General features: G+C 39.7%; 1 protein-coding gene across 6 annotated transcripts in view; it reads left to right on the forward strand.

Moving 5' to 3' along the window:
- utrn (utrophin) overlaps nucleotides 1-15,498 on the forward strand; it is a 420,528-nt gene that overhangs the window by 84,730 nt on the left and 320,300 nt on the right. For all 6 annotated transcript variants that reach the window (XM_061900556.1, XM_061900559.1, XM_061900555.1 and 3 more), the window contains 4 exons: nucleotides 31-203; nucleotides 745-860; nucleotides 10,137-10,303; nucleotides 14,109-14,339. In XM_061900556.1, coding sequence (XP_061756540.1) covers nucleotides 31-203; nucleotides 745-860; nucleotides 10,137-10,303; nucleotides 14,109-14,339 — 687 coding nt within the window. The remainder of the gene's footprint in view (nucleotides 1-30; nucleotides 204-744; nucleotides 861-10,136; nucleotides 10,304-14,108; nucleotides 14,340-15,498) is intronic.

The raw sequence follows: 15,498 nt of genomic DNA on the forward strand, positions 1-15,498 counted from the left end.
CAAATGGTTCATTTTCATCATTCTCCACAGGTGAAAGACATCATGAAGGACGTCATGTCCAACCTGCAGCAGAACAACAGCGAGAAGATTTTGCTAAGCTGGGTGCGCCAGTGCACGCGCTCTTACCCGGAGGTCAACGTGTTGAACTTCACCACCAGCTGGGCTGACGGCTTGGCTTTCAACGGCATCCTGCACCACTTCAGGTGAGGAGCCACGCGAAAGCCGTCAGGGCAATGGGTACTTCAAACCGGAGCCAGAGGAAACAGGGGGAGGATAAGCTGACTTTTTGTGTTTGTTTATCTATGTGGGGGCAGGTAGCTCAGCTATACTTGCCCTGTTTACACCTGCAATGTTGGTGTTTGCACATACTTGCTGCGCTGTGTGTGTGAGGGGAGAAAAAAAAGCAAGTGAGCGGAGCTTCAGGGGTATTAGCTTACCCCTCCCATTTTTGTAACCCTTGTCCTTAGCTATGACACTCACACACACACACACTCTCTCGGGACTGTGAGTTGTGAGAAAGGCCAGTGTTGGTTTAGACTTGGGCCGGGGTTTAGTAATATCACTGATCCCATACATTCCACACCCAGCTAGCCCTTAAACAAAGAGTCTTTTCTCCGAGCACAGCATTATGTACTGTATGTACATACTCATGCATTGTTCAATAATGTGCAAAACATGTATTTCTTGATAAGTTCTGTAGGATTTGTTGTGACTGGAGCTCTTTCTCTTGTTTTTTGCATGTAGGTCGAATGCATTCACTTGGAATCGTGTGGTCCAAATGAGCCCCGTGGAGCGCCTGGAACATGCCTTCACTGTAGCCAAAGATCAACTGGCTATTGAGAGGCTACTGGATCCTGAAGGTAAAACACAGGTTTTTAACTTATTTTATTAAAGGCGTACTGCACTTAAAAAAAACATTATTTTGGTGAGACAAGAACACACATGTATTTCCCTTGTATGTGCATTCTAAATAGTGAAAAACTGCTAGTATGTGGTGGCTAACAATGCAGGTACAGTAATTGGGATTCCGCCTATAAATCTTTCTAAAAAAATCTCCAACAGCGCTCAATTTACATGTCGTGACTTTCATATTAACAAAGCCAGAGCAACATTGTTGTGGTAGAACATTGTTGCAATACATGCCTTGCTCACACTGCTCCCCCTGCCACTAGTGAGTAGCCAGCTACTAGCTAGCTTGATAACATGCTAGTAACGTTTGTTGTAATCCACCATAAAATAAAGAAGAAGAACAAGCTTGAGCTGCTTCTACTGTATTACCTTTGAGTTTGTAAAAGTTATTCTATTCTACAAACCCCGTTTCCATATGAGTTGGGAAATTGTGTTAGATGTACATTTAAACGGAATACAATGATTTGCAAAACCTTTTCAAACCATATTCAATTGCATGCACTACAAAGTATCAGGGCTTGGTAAAAGGATAGGACTCAGATGCAGAGTAGGGAACTTTGACAGGCTTTTATTTTGATAGCTTCCTTTCACCTCCAAAGTCAAGGAATACAATATCTATATTAACCAAAAAAACTAATCGGCAAAAAAGTTTCCAAAAGAAAGGAACAACCGAAAATCTCTCCGAACGGAGGAAAACGCAAAAACAAAGATGAACTATAATTGGCGCCGTATATGCTATAAAATATATCAACAAAAAACGCTCCAACAGGAGGAAGAAACAACTGCTTTGAAATATTCTACACTAAATAACAAGAAAATCACTCTGCTGAGGAGGAAGAAATGAAAACTCAAAATAGTAACGAAGGGATTCAGGATCAAGGAACATAAGCACGAGATGAGGCAAGGCAAGGCATGGACATGGATGCTAGAGAGCACGAATAAACGAAACAATCTGGCACAGAACAAAGGGAGGAGAGGGCTTATAAAACACATGAGGATAATAGGTAAGAAGTGGAAACAATTAGGGAACAGGGATGACGTCAGACTGATGACACAAAAGGAAGGGCAAGTGACCTGAAACGAGAGGAGAGTTACTTTTCAAACTAAAACATGCAAATCATACCACAGAAAAAACCAAGACAAGACATCCCTCACCGCGGTGTGACACAAAGACAAGATATTTGATGTTCAAACTCATGAACTTTATTTTTTTTTTTGCAAATAATAATTAACTTAGAATTTCATGGCTGCAACATGTGCCAAAGTAGTTGGGAAAGGGCATGTTCACCACTGTGTTACAAACCCCGTTTCAATATGATTTGGGAAATTGTGTTAGAGGTAAATATAAACAGAATACAATGATTTGCAAATCCTTTTCAACCCATATTCAATTGAATGCACTACAAAGACAAGATATTTGATGTTCAAACTCATAAACTTAATTTTTTTTTTTTGCAAATAATAATTAACTTAGAATTTCATGGCTGCAACATGTGCCGAAGTAGTTGGGAAAGGGCATGTTCACCACTGTGTTACGTCACCTTTTCTTTTAATAACACTCAATAAACGTTTGGGAACATCCATCCATCCATCCATTTCTACCGCTTATTCCCTTTTGGGGTTGCGGGGGGCGCTGGCGCCTATCTCAGGCGGAAGGCGGGGTACACCCTGGACAAGTCGCCACCTCATCGCAGGGCCAACACAGATAGACAGACAACGTTCACACTCACATTCACACACTAAGGGCAATTTTAGTGTTGCCAATCAACCTATCCCCAGGTGCATGTCTTTGGAAGTGGGAGGAAGCCGGAGTACCCGGAGGGAACCCACGCATTCACGGGGAGAACATGCAAACTCAACACAGAAAGATCCCGAGCCTGGATTTGAACCCAGGACTGCAGGACCTTCGTATTGTGAGGCAGACGCACTAACCCCTCTGCCACCGTGAAGCCCCGTTTGGGAACAGAGGAAACTAATTGTTGAAACTTTGAAAGTGGAATTCTTTCTCATTCTTATTTTATGTAGAGCTTCAGTCGATCAACAGTCCGGGGTCTCCGCTGTCGTAATTTACGCTTCATAATGCGCCACACATTTTCGATGGGAGACAGGTCTGGACTGCAGGCGGGCCAGGAAGGTACCCGCACTCTTTTACTATGAAGCCACGCTGTTGTAACACATGGCTTGGCATTATCTTGCTGAAATAAGCGGGGGCGTCCATGATAACGTTGCTTGGATGACAACATATGTAGCTCCAAAACCTGTATGGACCATTCAGCATGAATGGTGCCTTCATAGATGTGTAAGTTACCCATGCCTTGGGCACTTATACACCCATACCATCACAGATGCTGGCTTTTGAACTTTGTGCCTATAGCAATCCGGATGGTTATTTTCCTCTTTGTTCCGGAGGACACCACGTCCACAGTTTCCAAATATAATTTGAAATGTGGACTCGTCAGACCACAGAACACTTTTCCACTTTGCATCAGTGCATCTTAGATGAGCTTGGGCCCAGCGAAGCCAGCAGCGTTCCTTGGTGTTGTTGATAAATGGGTTTTGCTTTGCATAGCATAGTTTTAACTTGCACTTACAGATGTAGCAACCAACTTAAGTTACTGACAGTAGTTTAATGAAGTGTTCCTGAGCCCATGTGGTGATATCCTTTACACACTGATGTCTGTTTTTGATGCAGTACCGCCTGAGGGATCAAAGGTCCGTAATATCATCGCTTACGTGCAGTGATTTCTCCAGATTCTCTGAACCTTTTGATGATTTTACGGACCGTAGATGGTAGAATCCCTAAATTCCTTGCAATAGCTGGCTGAGAAATGTTCTAAAACTGTTCGACAATTTGCTTACAAATTGGTGACCCTCACCCCATCCTTGTTTGTGAATTACTTAGCATTTCATGGAAGCTGATTTTATACCCAATCATGGCACCCACCTGTTCCCAACTAGCCTGCACACCTGTGGGATGTTCCAAATAAGTGTTTGATGAACATTACTCAACTTTATCAGTATTTATTGCCACCTTTCCCAACTTCTTTGTCAAGTGTTGCTGGCATCAAATTCTAAAGTTAATGATTATTTGCAAAAAATTTTTTTTTTTATCAGTTTGAACATTAAATATGTTGTTTTTGTAGCATATTCAACTGACTATGGGTTGAAAATGTTTGCAAATCATTGTATTCTGTTTATATTTATTTATATTTACATCTAACACAATTTCCCAACTCATATGGAAACGGGGTTTGTACATCACCTTTTCTTTTAACAACACTCAATAAACGTTTGGGAAATGAGGAAACTAATTGTTGAAGCTTTGAAAGTGGAATTCTTTCCCATTCTTGTTTTATGTAGAGCTTCAGTCGTTCAACAGTCCGGGGTCTCCGCGGTCGTATTTTACGCTTCATAATTCGCCACACATTTTCGATGAGAGACAGGTCTGACCTGCAGGCGGGCCTGGAAAGTACCCGTTCTCTTTTTTTACAAAGCCACGCTGTTGTAAAACGTGCTGAATGTGGCTTGGCATTGTCTTGCTGAAATAAGTAGGGGCATACATGAAAAAGACGGCGCTTGGATTGGAGCATATCTTGTTCCAAAACCTGTACGTACCTTTCAGCATTAATGGTGCCTTCACAGATGTGTAAGAGACCCATGCCTTGGGCACTAATGCACACCCATACCATCACAGATGCTGGCTTTTGAACTTTGCGTCGATAACAGTCTGGATGCTTTGCTTCCCCATTTGTCCGGATGACACGATGTCGAATATTTTCTAAGAACAATTTGAAATGTGGACTCGTCAGACCACAGAACACTTTTCCACTTTGCATCAGTCCATCTTAGGTGATCTCGGGCCCAGAGAAGCCGGCGGCGTTTCTGGATGTTGTTGATAAATGGCTTTTGCTTTGTATGGTAGAGCTTTAACTTGCACACACAGATGTAGTGACAAACTTTATTTATTGACAGTGGTTTTCTGAGGTGTTCCTGAGCCCATGTGGTGATATTCTTTAGAGATTGATGTTGGTTTTTGAAACAGTGCCGGTCATTCAATGTTGGTTTCCGGCCATGCCGCTGACGTGGAGTGATTTCTACAGATTCTCTGAACCTTTTGATGATATTATGGACCGTAGATGTTGAAATCCCTAAATTTTTTGCAATTGCACTTTGAGAAACGTTGTTCTTAAACTGTTTGACTATTTGCTCACGCAGTTGTGGACAAAGGGGTGTACCTCGCCCCATCCTTTGTTGTGAAAGACTGAGCATTTTTTGGGAAGCTGTTTATATACCCAATCATGGCACCCACCTGTTCCCAATTAGCCTGCAAACCTGTGGAATGTTCCAAATAAGTGTTTGATGAGCATTCCTCAACTATCAGTATTTATTGCCACCTTTCCCAACTTCTTTGTCACGTGTTGCTGGCATCAAATTCTAAAGTTAATGATTATTTGCAAAAAATAATGTTTATCATTTTCAAACATCAAATATGTTTTGTTTTTGTAGCATATTCAACTGAATATGGGTTGAAAATGATTTGCAAATCATTGTATTCCGTTTATATTTACATCTAAAACAATTTCCCAACTCAAATGGAAACGGGGTTTGTATTGTATTCTATTTGTTTCTATTCTGTTCTATTTTATTCTATTCTATTTTATTAATAATAGATTATAAAACATGCATCTCACCTGTGTAGTAGAAGGTTATGGCATCAAGCCGGGAAGTTGGTCAACATAAATAATCCACACGCTACCAAGTTGATACTATACGGCTCTCAACTTGTTCCTTAACAAATGGAACAGAGCATAAGACCACCGCAACATTACTAGGAAGCATTTTTTACCTGAGGGGTGAGGAGTAGTCTGAATTTAGCAATACAAGTGCTGATAGATACAACCCTCCCGTCAGTCGGTATCCCTACGAGAGCAGATATTGTCAGTCAATATGTTATGTTCTTATTTGAAATGTTTTGCAGGCAACACTCCAAGGCTCTCAAGAAGTCTGCCATTAGTGCTGGCAAACACAAAAAGTACTCTCTATGTTGTTGATGGCATTGCTTACACACAGCGCATAGCAACGTACGCAACAGTTGCTTTGCACTCTGTGAAATTCATGCATTCTGAAAAAAAGTTTTGGTATTGCTTAAAATGACCAAAATACAGTAAATATATATGTAACTTGTTATCATTTATGTGCCTGTGAATAGATTATTTTAAAGCACTTTATTGGGGAATAGATCATATTCCCATTATTTGCATTGTTGGGCCTCCTCTTACTAGCACTTGTTCACTTTTTAGAATGCACAGAAAATGGAAAGACATGAGTGGATTGCGGATGATGGGCAAAATTGCAGTTCTTCTTTAAACAAATGCAGCAAGATAACTTGTAAATGTAAATAAACAGACACAACCGATACTGTTAAATAGTCATATACTGTAAATCCTCCAATTACAGACACTATTCCATTAACTGCTGGGTGTCTTAGAGTGAACAGGTGCATTTAGCAAATAACAGCTGGGGTCAAAAAGCTCTCGCCTTGGGTAACTTTTCCTTAAATTAACTCTATAAATTACTTACCAGGGCTGGACAATTATGGCAAACATAATCTTTCACATTTATTTTGATTGATATTGTAATCACAATTAATTACAAAATTATTAATTAATTGGAAAACAAAAATATTTATTGTACCACCAAAAATCAACTTTACCGTATTTTTCTGAGTATAAGTCACACCGGATATATGTCGCACCTGCCGAAAATGCATAATAAAGAAGGAAAAAAACATTTATAACTCACATTTTTTGGGGAAATTTATTTGATAAAACCCAACACCAAAAATAGACATTTGAAAGGCAATTTAAAATAAATAAAGAATAGTGAACAACAGGCTGAATAAGTGGACGTTATATGACGCATAAATAACCAACTGAGAAGGTGCCTGGTATGTTAACGTAACATATTATGGTAAGAGTCATTCAAATAACTATAACTCATAGAAAAGGCTATAAGTTTACCTAACAATCTGTCACTCCTAATCTCTAAATCCGATGAAATCTTATACATCTAGTCTCTAGCGTGAATGAGCTAAATAATATTATTTGCTATTTTACGGTAATGTGTTAATAATTTCACACAAACTGTAAGTCGTTCCCGAGTATAAGTCCCACCCCCAGCCAAACTATGAAAAAAACTGTGACTTATAGTCCGAAAAATACGGTAAATATAGTTTAAAAACCATGGATTTAAATTAGTAACGAATAAACCACAACAAGTAAAATAATAGTAGGAGCAATAACAATGACTTTAAATAACAATAACAATATAAAAAACAATACAATTAAATGTTTCAGATCAAATTGTTTTTAATTCAGTTTTTTTTACCTTTTTGCACTTATTTTACCACTTCAGAGTGTGTGATTTTTGTGTAAAATAAAATTTGATAACGTTTTTGTTAATTAAATGCAAAGATTGGTGCAATGCATCCTTGGATAACTTTAAACAGTATTTTTGGTCAAAACACAATACTTTTGTAAATCTATCAATACGTGCTTTACGTACATTGTTTGTGTAAGGTACTTTTTTGAAACCTTTATTTTGTTAGCGCAGTCAGACCGGATGTGTCACACCGTACTATTATTGTGAAGGGTAGAAGTGTGCTATGCTGTTGTTCTCAGCTTGACAAGTTAAGATGAGACTCATTTGAGACTGTTAAAAAATGACAGAGCCTCTCAGGTTGCGACTGTTACATCAATGATGTCGTTCACAACAAAACAAGCAGATGGGATGTGTTGTGGGTGTTCTTGCTAGCTTTAGGTTTGTAGTTTAGTCGGTGCTTCAAGTGGCCATATCGACATTGTTTAATTTAGGATGGGAGGGTTGAATGTTTTGGGGCTAAATGAGAGGTAAAGGACACATTATAATCCCAAACAAATTTTCATTCTCCTCACAACGACATTTCACTTACATTTATGTCAATTTCCGTGATATTATTTTGCGTCTATCAGCGGATTTCGTTTAATTAGCCAATTATGTGACTCAGTTCGTGATTACGTGCACGCGGAAAGCATACTTTTTGTTGAGTTCAGTGATTATTGATTAGGCATACTAGCCCACTTATATGGTCTTTCATATGAATAAATACATGTGCTGAGTGCCATCACATCCAAAAACATAAAATGACACAAAATATACATCAGCAACCAAACAAGTATACTGTATACAGTGGGGCAAAAAGTATTTAGTCAGCCAGCGATTGTGCAAGTTCTCCCACTTAAAATGATGACAGAGGTCTGTAATTTTCATCATAGGTACACTTCAACTGTGAGAGACAGAATGTGAAAAAAATGCAGGAATTCACATTATAGGAATTTTAAAGAATTTATGTATAAATTATGGTGGAAAATACGTATTTGGTCTCTTCAAACAAGGAAGATCTCTGGCTCTCACAGACCTGCAACTTCTTCTTTAAGAAGCCCTTCTGTCCTCCACTTACCTGTATTAATGGCACTTGTTTGAACTCGTTATCTGTATAAAAGACACCTGTCCACAACCTCAAACAGTCAGACTCCGAACTTCACTATGGCCAAGACCAAAGAGCTGTCAAAGGACACCAGGAAAAGAATTGTAGACCTGTACCAGACTGGGAAAAGTGAATCTACAATAGGCAAGCAGCTTGGTGTAAAAAAATCCACTGTGGGAGCAATTATCAGAAAATGGAAGACATACAAGACCACTGATAATCTCCCTCGATCTGGGCCTCCACGCAAGATCTCATCCCGTGGGGTCAAAATGATCATAAGAACGGTGAGCAAAAATTCCAGAACCACACAAGGGGACCTGGTGAATGACCTGCAGAGAGGTGGGACCAAAGTATCAAAGGTTACCATCAGTAACACACTACGCCGACAGGGAATCACATCCTGCAGTGCCAGATGTGTCCCCCTGCTTAAGCCAGTGCATGTCCAGGCCCGTCTGAAGTTTGCCAGAGAGCACATGGATTGGGAGAATTGGGAGAATGTCATGGGGTCAGATGAAACCAAAATACTAAATTTTGGTATAAACTCAACTCGTCGTGTTTGGAGGAAGAAGAATGCTGAGTAGCATCCCAAGAACACCACACCTACTGTGAAGCATGGGTGTGGAAACATCATGCTTTGGGGCTGTTTTTCTGCTAAGGGGACGGGACGACTGATCCGTGTTAAGGAAAGAATGAATGGGGCCATGTATCGTGAGATTTTGAGCCAAAACCTCCTTCCATCAGTGAGAGCTTTGAATGGTTGACCAAATACTTATTTTCGACCATAATTTACAAATAAATTCTTTAAAATTCCTACAATGTGAATTCCTGGATTCTTTATTCACATTCCGTCTCTCACAGTTGAAGTGTACCTATGATGAAAATTACAGACCTCTGTCATCATTTTAAGTGGAAGAACTTGCACAATCGGTGGCTGACTAAATACTTGTTTGCCCCACTGTATATATGTTAGTATTTATAATTAAATTAATAAAAATTCTCAAATAATCAATTTATAATCGAATCGTTGCCCTCAGGCTTTGACTCGTAATCTAATTGTGAGGTGCTCCAAATATTCTTACACCTAATAACTATTCATTTAGTGGCACTGACTTCAGTCAAACATGAGGTATACTCATGAACACCAGAAGTCCGAATATCAACATTACAACACAAGCAGGTAGTTGTACTAACTTTATTTTGCTTGATTAACACACAACTCCTGTGTTTAATCGTCAAAGTCACTGTAGGAGGAACTATTTACCATAGTTGTAATGGTACTGTATCAACGATCCATTTCTCCTCAAGTTGTACATTATCTATTTACAGTATTATTTTGGGAACATCTTGTGAATTATTTTGCACATTGTCTTTGTTCTGTATTGCTGCTGGTTTTGCTGGAATCATTAAGACACATTGTTGTGGATTTTATTTATTATTGTCAAATGTATTATGTAACTCTATCTGTTGTTTAATTTATATTATTGCAGTATTTAATTTACATTTTCTTCACAGAATGGTTAAAAAAAAGGTTTTGGACCAAATTTGTGTGTTTTCCTTTTTTTGAGAACTAGTTCAAACACCGTTAAAGCACCAGCACAGTTTCTAAATTTACCGATTTGGCACCGGTATGGGAAAAATTGTACCCACCTTATTATTCCTTGTATGCAATCCATCTTTGAAATGTAATGTAATGTTTTCCCAGACGTGGCAGTCCACTCTCCAGATAAGAAGTCCATTATCTTGTACGTGACGTCGCTGTTCGCCGTTCTCCCCAAAGACATCAGCATGGATTCTATCCGAGAGGTTGACACACTGCCGCGCAAATTTAAAGTGGAGGCTGAGGAATCGGCTCCGGGCCTCGGTGCACAGGTAGGTAACTACCTATCTACGACAAAGTAGCATTTTGAAAAGGGGGGTTCAGAAAGCACACATTAAGTAGGCCTTCGCTCCGCTTAGTGCCTTTTTAATTTATTTTTTTTAGTTATTATAGCAAATTCAGTAGTGGCCTGATAGATTAATCCTGTACGGTACAAGCCAGCAGAAGGAGCTGAGCCGGAAGGCAAAGCTCTCAATTTACCGGTCGATCTACGTTCCCATCCTCACCTATGGTCATGAGCTTTGGGTCATGACCGAAAGGATAAGATCACGGGTACAAGCGGCCGAAATGGGTTTCCTCCGCCGTGTGGCGGGGCTCTCCCTTAGAGATAGGGTGAGAAGCTCTGCCATCCGGGAGGAACTCAAAGTAAAGCCGCTGCTCCTTCACATCGAGAGGAGCCAGATGAGGTGGTTCGGGCATCAGGTCAGGATGCCACCCGAACGCCTCCCTAGGGAGGTGTTTAGGGCATGTCCAACCGGTAGGAGGCCACGGGGAAGACCCAGGACACGTTGGGAAGACTATGTCTCCCGGCTGGCCTGGGAACGCCTTGGGATCCCCCGGGAAGAGCTAGACGAAGTGGCTGGGGTAAGGGAAGTCTGGGTTTCCCTGCTTAGGTTGTTGCCCCCGCGACCCGACCTCGGATAAGCGGCAGAAGATGGATGGTACAAGCCAGGTTTTGATCACATCATCAGATCGGTGGTGCTGTTTGCTTTCCAGGTTGGTCTTCACCAAAACCCCAAACCACCTTTTAGGTTTTTTTTCTTCACTGACTCCACACGCTTCACGCACTGGAATGAGCTCTGGAAAATTGTACGGCGTCTGGGCTTTCTACTCTGCTGGCAGGCCTTCTCCCGCCTCAATATGTGATGTGGCCGCTTTTGTGATCAAGCAGAGACAGAATAGAGGCTCTTTGTCTTTGATGGTCATGTTTGGTTCCCACTCCTAAGTCTTGAAATTTAGGCTTCTGCCTCATGACTTTAACCCAGAAGGTTTTTCCTTGTTTGTGCCATCCTAACACAAGGGCCTACACTGTGTTGTAAAAGTCAAATCAGCACTTCACTCTGTAACATTTTTGCGACCGATCTGGACTGTGTGTTTCTGAACTAGCTTTAAGTCAAAGAATGGGGCTTGGCCTGCCCTGCCAGTCAGCAGCACCTCCCAGCATCCTACAATAGGCGTGCATTTTTTTCTTCCTTAACTGCAGGGCAGGTCACTCTGCATGCCTCAGAGACGTTCAACACTCTTTGAAGTATGTTTCTATTAAAAAAAAAAAAAAATAGCAGATTAACTTAATTATTAAAGCACTGTAATGCATAACGTTTACTTAATTCCCTGTTTTAATAAATGTTTGGTTTGTGTGGTGAATATAATTAAACAACAATAATAATATAGTTAAGTTTTTTTTAATTATTTAGTGTGGAAGCAAATTAACCAATTGTATATACAGTGGAACCTCGATTTACAAATTTGATTGGTCCTTGAACAGGGTTTGTAAGGTTTGTATATTAAAGTTAATTTCTCCATAAGAAATAACGTGAACAAGAATAATGGGTTCCATTATTATTTAATTAATTTGAAAAACTATAACACTATATACACAGTACTGTATATCAAACAAACATAACAAGGGATCAACTTTGTATTTAATAACAAAGTTGAAACAAAAACAACCAAGCTGTCCCCATTTGATAACAAAACACACACACACACACACACACACACACACACACACACACACACACACACACACACTGTCACTAACCGTGTGGTGCCCTCACAGTTTGAAATCACAAAACTCCTGAACTTTAACAGCGACATCACTACAATGATTCAGAATAAATCATTAAATCAACGTTACCTTGTTGGTAAACTTCTTTCCGTGCAGACCGAGAGAGGGGCAGAGGGATGGCATTGTCCACAACGCTGTGGATACTTCCTGAATGTTTTCGAACCACACACCGCCTGTTCATTGCTTTTTTTGGATTCATATTGAGCTAGCAAAACAAGACAAATGCTGTGAAAAGGCTAAAAAGCACTTAAAAGCACGCAAAGTAGCAATTAGCGCAGTAACTACGGACAGCACACGCTCTGCAGGCTGAATGAACATAGAGATTGATAACTCTGCGGACAATGGCTGTGCTGCCTGGCACAAAATGGTTGTGCTGCAAGCACACAATTGTTGGATGAAACATGTTTACGTTAAATCAAGGTTCGTACAACAAAGCGTATTTCTATTGGTTCTGTGTTTCGTGAATCAAAAAGTTGAGGGGTTCATAAACCAAGGTTATTTACTGCTCCTACAGTTCATTTCTACTAGACTTTATTAAAATAACAAAAAAAAACCGAACTTTTTGTATTAACAAGACATATGTTGCATTTCATACAAAAATTAGTTTGTTTTTGTATCGTTGAAAATGAGATGCTTCATCCTTCACCCTCTAAGCATAAGTGCTCTGATATAAGGCTTGATAATGAAAATGTCATGTTTTCAACCAAAATGCAGCATTTTTAATCTAAATTACGGCTGGGCGATATTGCCTTTTTTTTAATATCGCAATATTTTTAGGCCATATTGCAATATACGATATATATTACGATATTTTGTCTTGGCGTTGAATGAACACTTGATGCATATAATCACAGTATAATCAGCAGTATGATGATTCTATGTGTATACATTAAAACATTCTTCTTCATACTGCATTCATATATGCTACTTTTAAACTTTCATGGAGAGAAGGAAATCACAACTAAGTCAATTGACCAAAAGTATATTTGTTAAAGTTATTAAGCAATGGAACAAACATTCATGTCATTTCCAAAACATAAAGTGCAAGATTGTCAAATAAAAATGAGCTGCATAATAGGAAATCAAATAGTATTCGTCCTTCATAATGTGGTAGGTTACTACGGTTATAAAATTCTCTTCATTCTCTAGCGAGTGACTTTTCAAATTATGTTACATATTAGCAGTAATGCTACTTTTTATAGCAACGCTTGTACCGCATGCTTGACTTATTACGGTTGTCTGTTTGACATATTCCCACTTGAAGCCGAACCACCACCAGACGATGGAAACCCTGCTGTTTTTCTTGGGAGTTAAGTCTTCCTGGGCTACGTTAGCAGCTAACGTAGCCCAGTCTGCTACGTCTCTGCTCTTTGAGGGCGGACACGTATGTGACGTATGTAAGTTTTTGCGCCTGCTTGTCTGTGAGAAGGAAAAACAGGAAAGAGCGGGAAGAGCCTGAAGTGTACGCCCGCAGCTAAAAGCAACTGCGTTAGAACGTATACTCGAATATTACGATATAGTCATTTTCTATATCGCACAGAGACAAACCTGCGATATATCGTACATATCGATATATCACCCAGCCCTAATCTTAACTGTTGTTTTTTTATTTGGTGACATTCATCTTGATGTTAAATGCATAACAGTGCTAAACTTTGCATGCATGGTCCTACAAATGTTTAAATATTCTTACCATATTTCCTCACAAAGGGCCTTTCACTCTTCTTATTCATCAGCAATGTCTTAATTAATTTCTGCATTGCTGCATTGTTTTGTTCGGATAAATAAGCGGGTCAAATTTTCTTACTATGGTTGATGTACGCCAAAACAGCAGTAAAGTTGCCTGAATAATTTTAGTGCCTAATAGCTGCTACTCTGTCATTGCAAAACATGTGTTCCCATTATACGACATGTCTAATGGATGCCCGGTCACTAGAGTTGACTAAATAGCCTCCAGTCACCAGGATTAATATGAGTTTTACGATTGGTTTGTGCCTCATTTTCCTCAGAATGTGAAACTGGGGGGAGCAGGCAACAGTCTGCGACTTGACACCCCCAGCAAACTAACGGAGATGGATGTGGAAATGGAGTGCGGAATGCTGGAGGCAGATTTGGATAGCTACCAGACAAGCTTGGAGGAAGTTCTGACCTGGCTTCTATCGGCCGAGGATGCCCTGCAGGTCCAGGACGAGGTTTCGGATGACGTGGAGGAAGTGAAAAAGCAATTTCACACGCATGAGGTAAGCAGAGACGCAAATGCGAAAATTAGGTGGAAGTCCTTAGTCCTACAAGTGGAGATCTTGTTTAAGCGGATCCACTTCTTTTCCTGGTCCTCCATAGGGCCTCATCTAATAGCGTGCCAGGAGAAAGTGAACCCAAACTACTTAGTGTTCACATTGCACAGCTGAACAGCTTTGAGGACTTGAGCCAAACCAAAGTAAAATCTGTTGGAAACTGGTCTTAATTAGGGACCACAATGTCCCCATTGGTACTATGGGACAGCGGACCCTATTGTATTTCGTGTGTTTTATTCTTTCTTTCTTAATTATTATTCCGCCGCATCTTCGAGCTGTAATTTGACCCCCTTAACATGCTTCAAAACTCACCAAATTTTACACATACATCAGGACCTGCGAAAATTGCCATCTAATAAAACAACCAAACCCCAAAAATCTAAATTACGCTCTAGCACCCCCTAGGAAAAAAAAAAAAAAAGACTTCTTGTAACTTCCATTAGGAATGTCGTAGAGACATGAAACAAAAACCTTTATGTAGGACTGACTTAGACCTACATTTCATAATTTTACCTTCTTGGGCAAAAATCAACAAAAAGTTTGCAAAAACCCCTTCAAAACAAAGTAAAAACAAAACAAAATGTTCCTAAAAAAATGCCATATTTGCCTCTTTGAGCTGGAATTTGACCCCCTTAACATGCTTCAAAACTCACCAAACTGGACACACACATCAGGACTGGCGAACATTGCGATCTAATAAAAAAAAAAAAACCCCAAAATTCAAAATTGCGCTTTAGCGCAATTTTGGAATAAAACACAATTAATGGTGACACACAGGTACATGAAATGATAAATAAGGAAGAAAACACAGGCAAAACCGCTTGTAACTTCCGGTAGGAATGTCGGAAAGACATGAAACAAAAACCTCTATGTAGGTCTCACTTAGACCTACATTTTAATAATTGACCTCCTTCAGCAAAAATCTACAGTAAGTTGGCAATTACGCCTTCAAAACAAAAGTTTGTTAAAATCCGTCACCTTTTTTCAAAAGTTATCTCCTCTGAGTGCGTTTGTCGTGTCGGCTTCAAACTTGCACATGAGAAAGATTGAACCCTTCTGATTAAAAGTTATTAACGTAGTTTTAATAACTGCTCTGGTTTTGATT

The sequence above is a fragment of the Nerophis ophidion genome, linkage group LG05, assembly GCF_033978795.1.
Source record: "Nerophis ophidion isolate RoL-2023_Sa linkage group LG05, RoL_Noph_v1.0, whole genome shotgun sequence".
Taxonomy (NCBI): domain Eukaryota; kingdom Metazoa; phylum Chordata; class Actinopteri; order Syngnathiformes; family Syngnathidae; genus Nerophis; species Nerophis ophidion.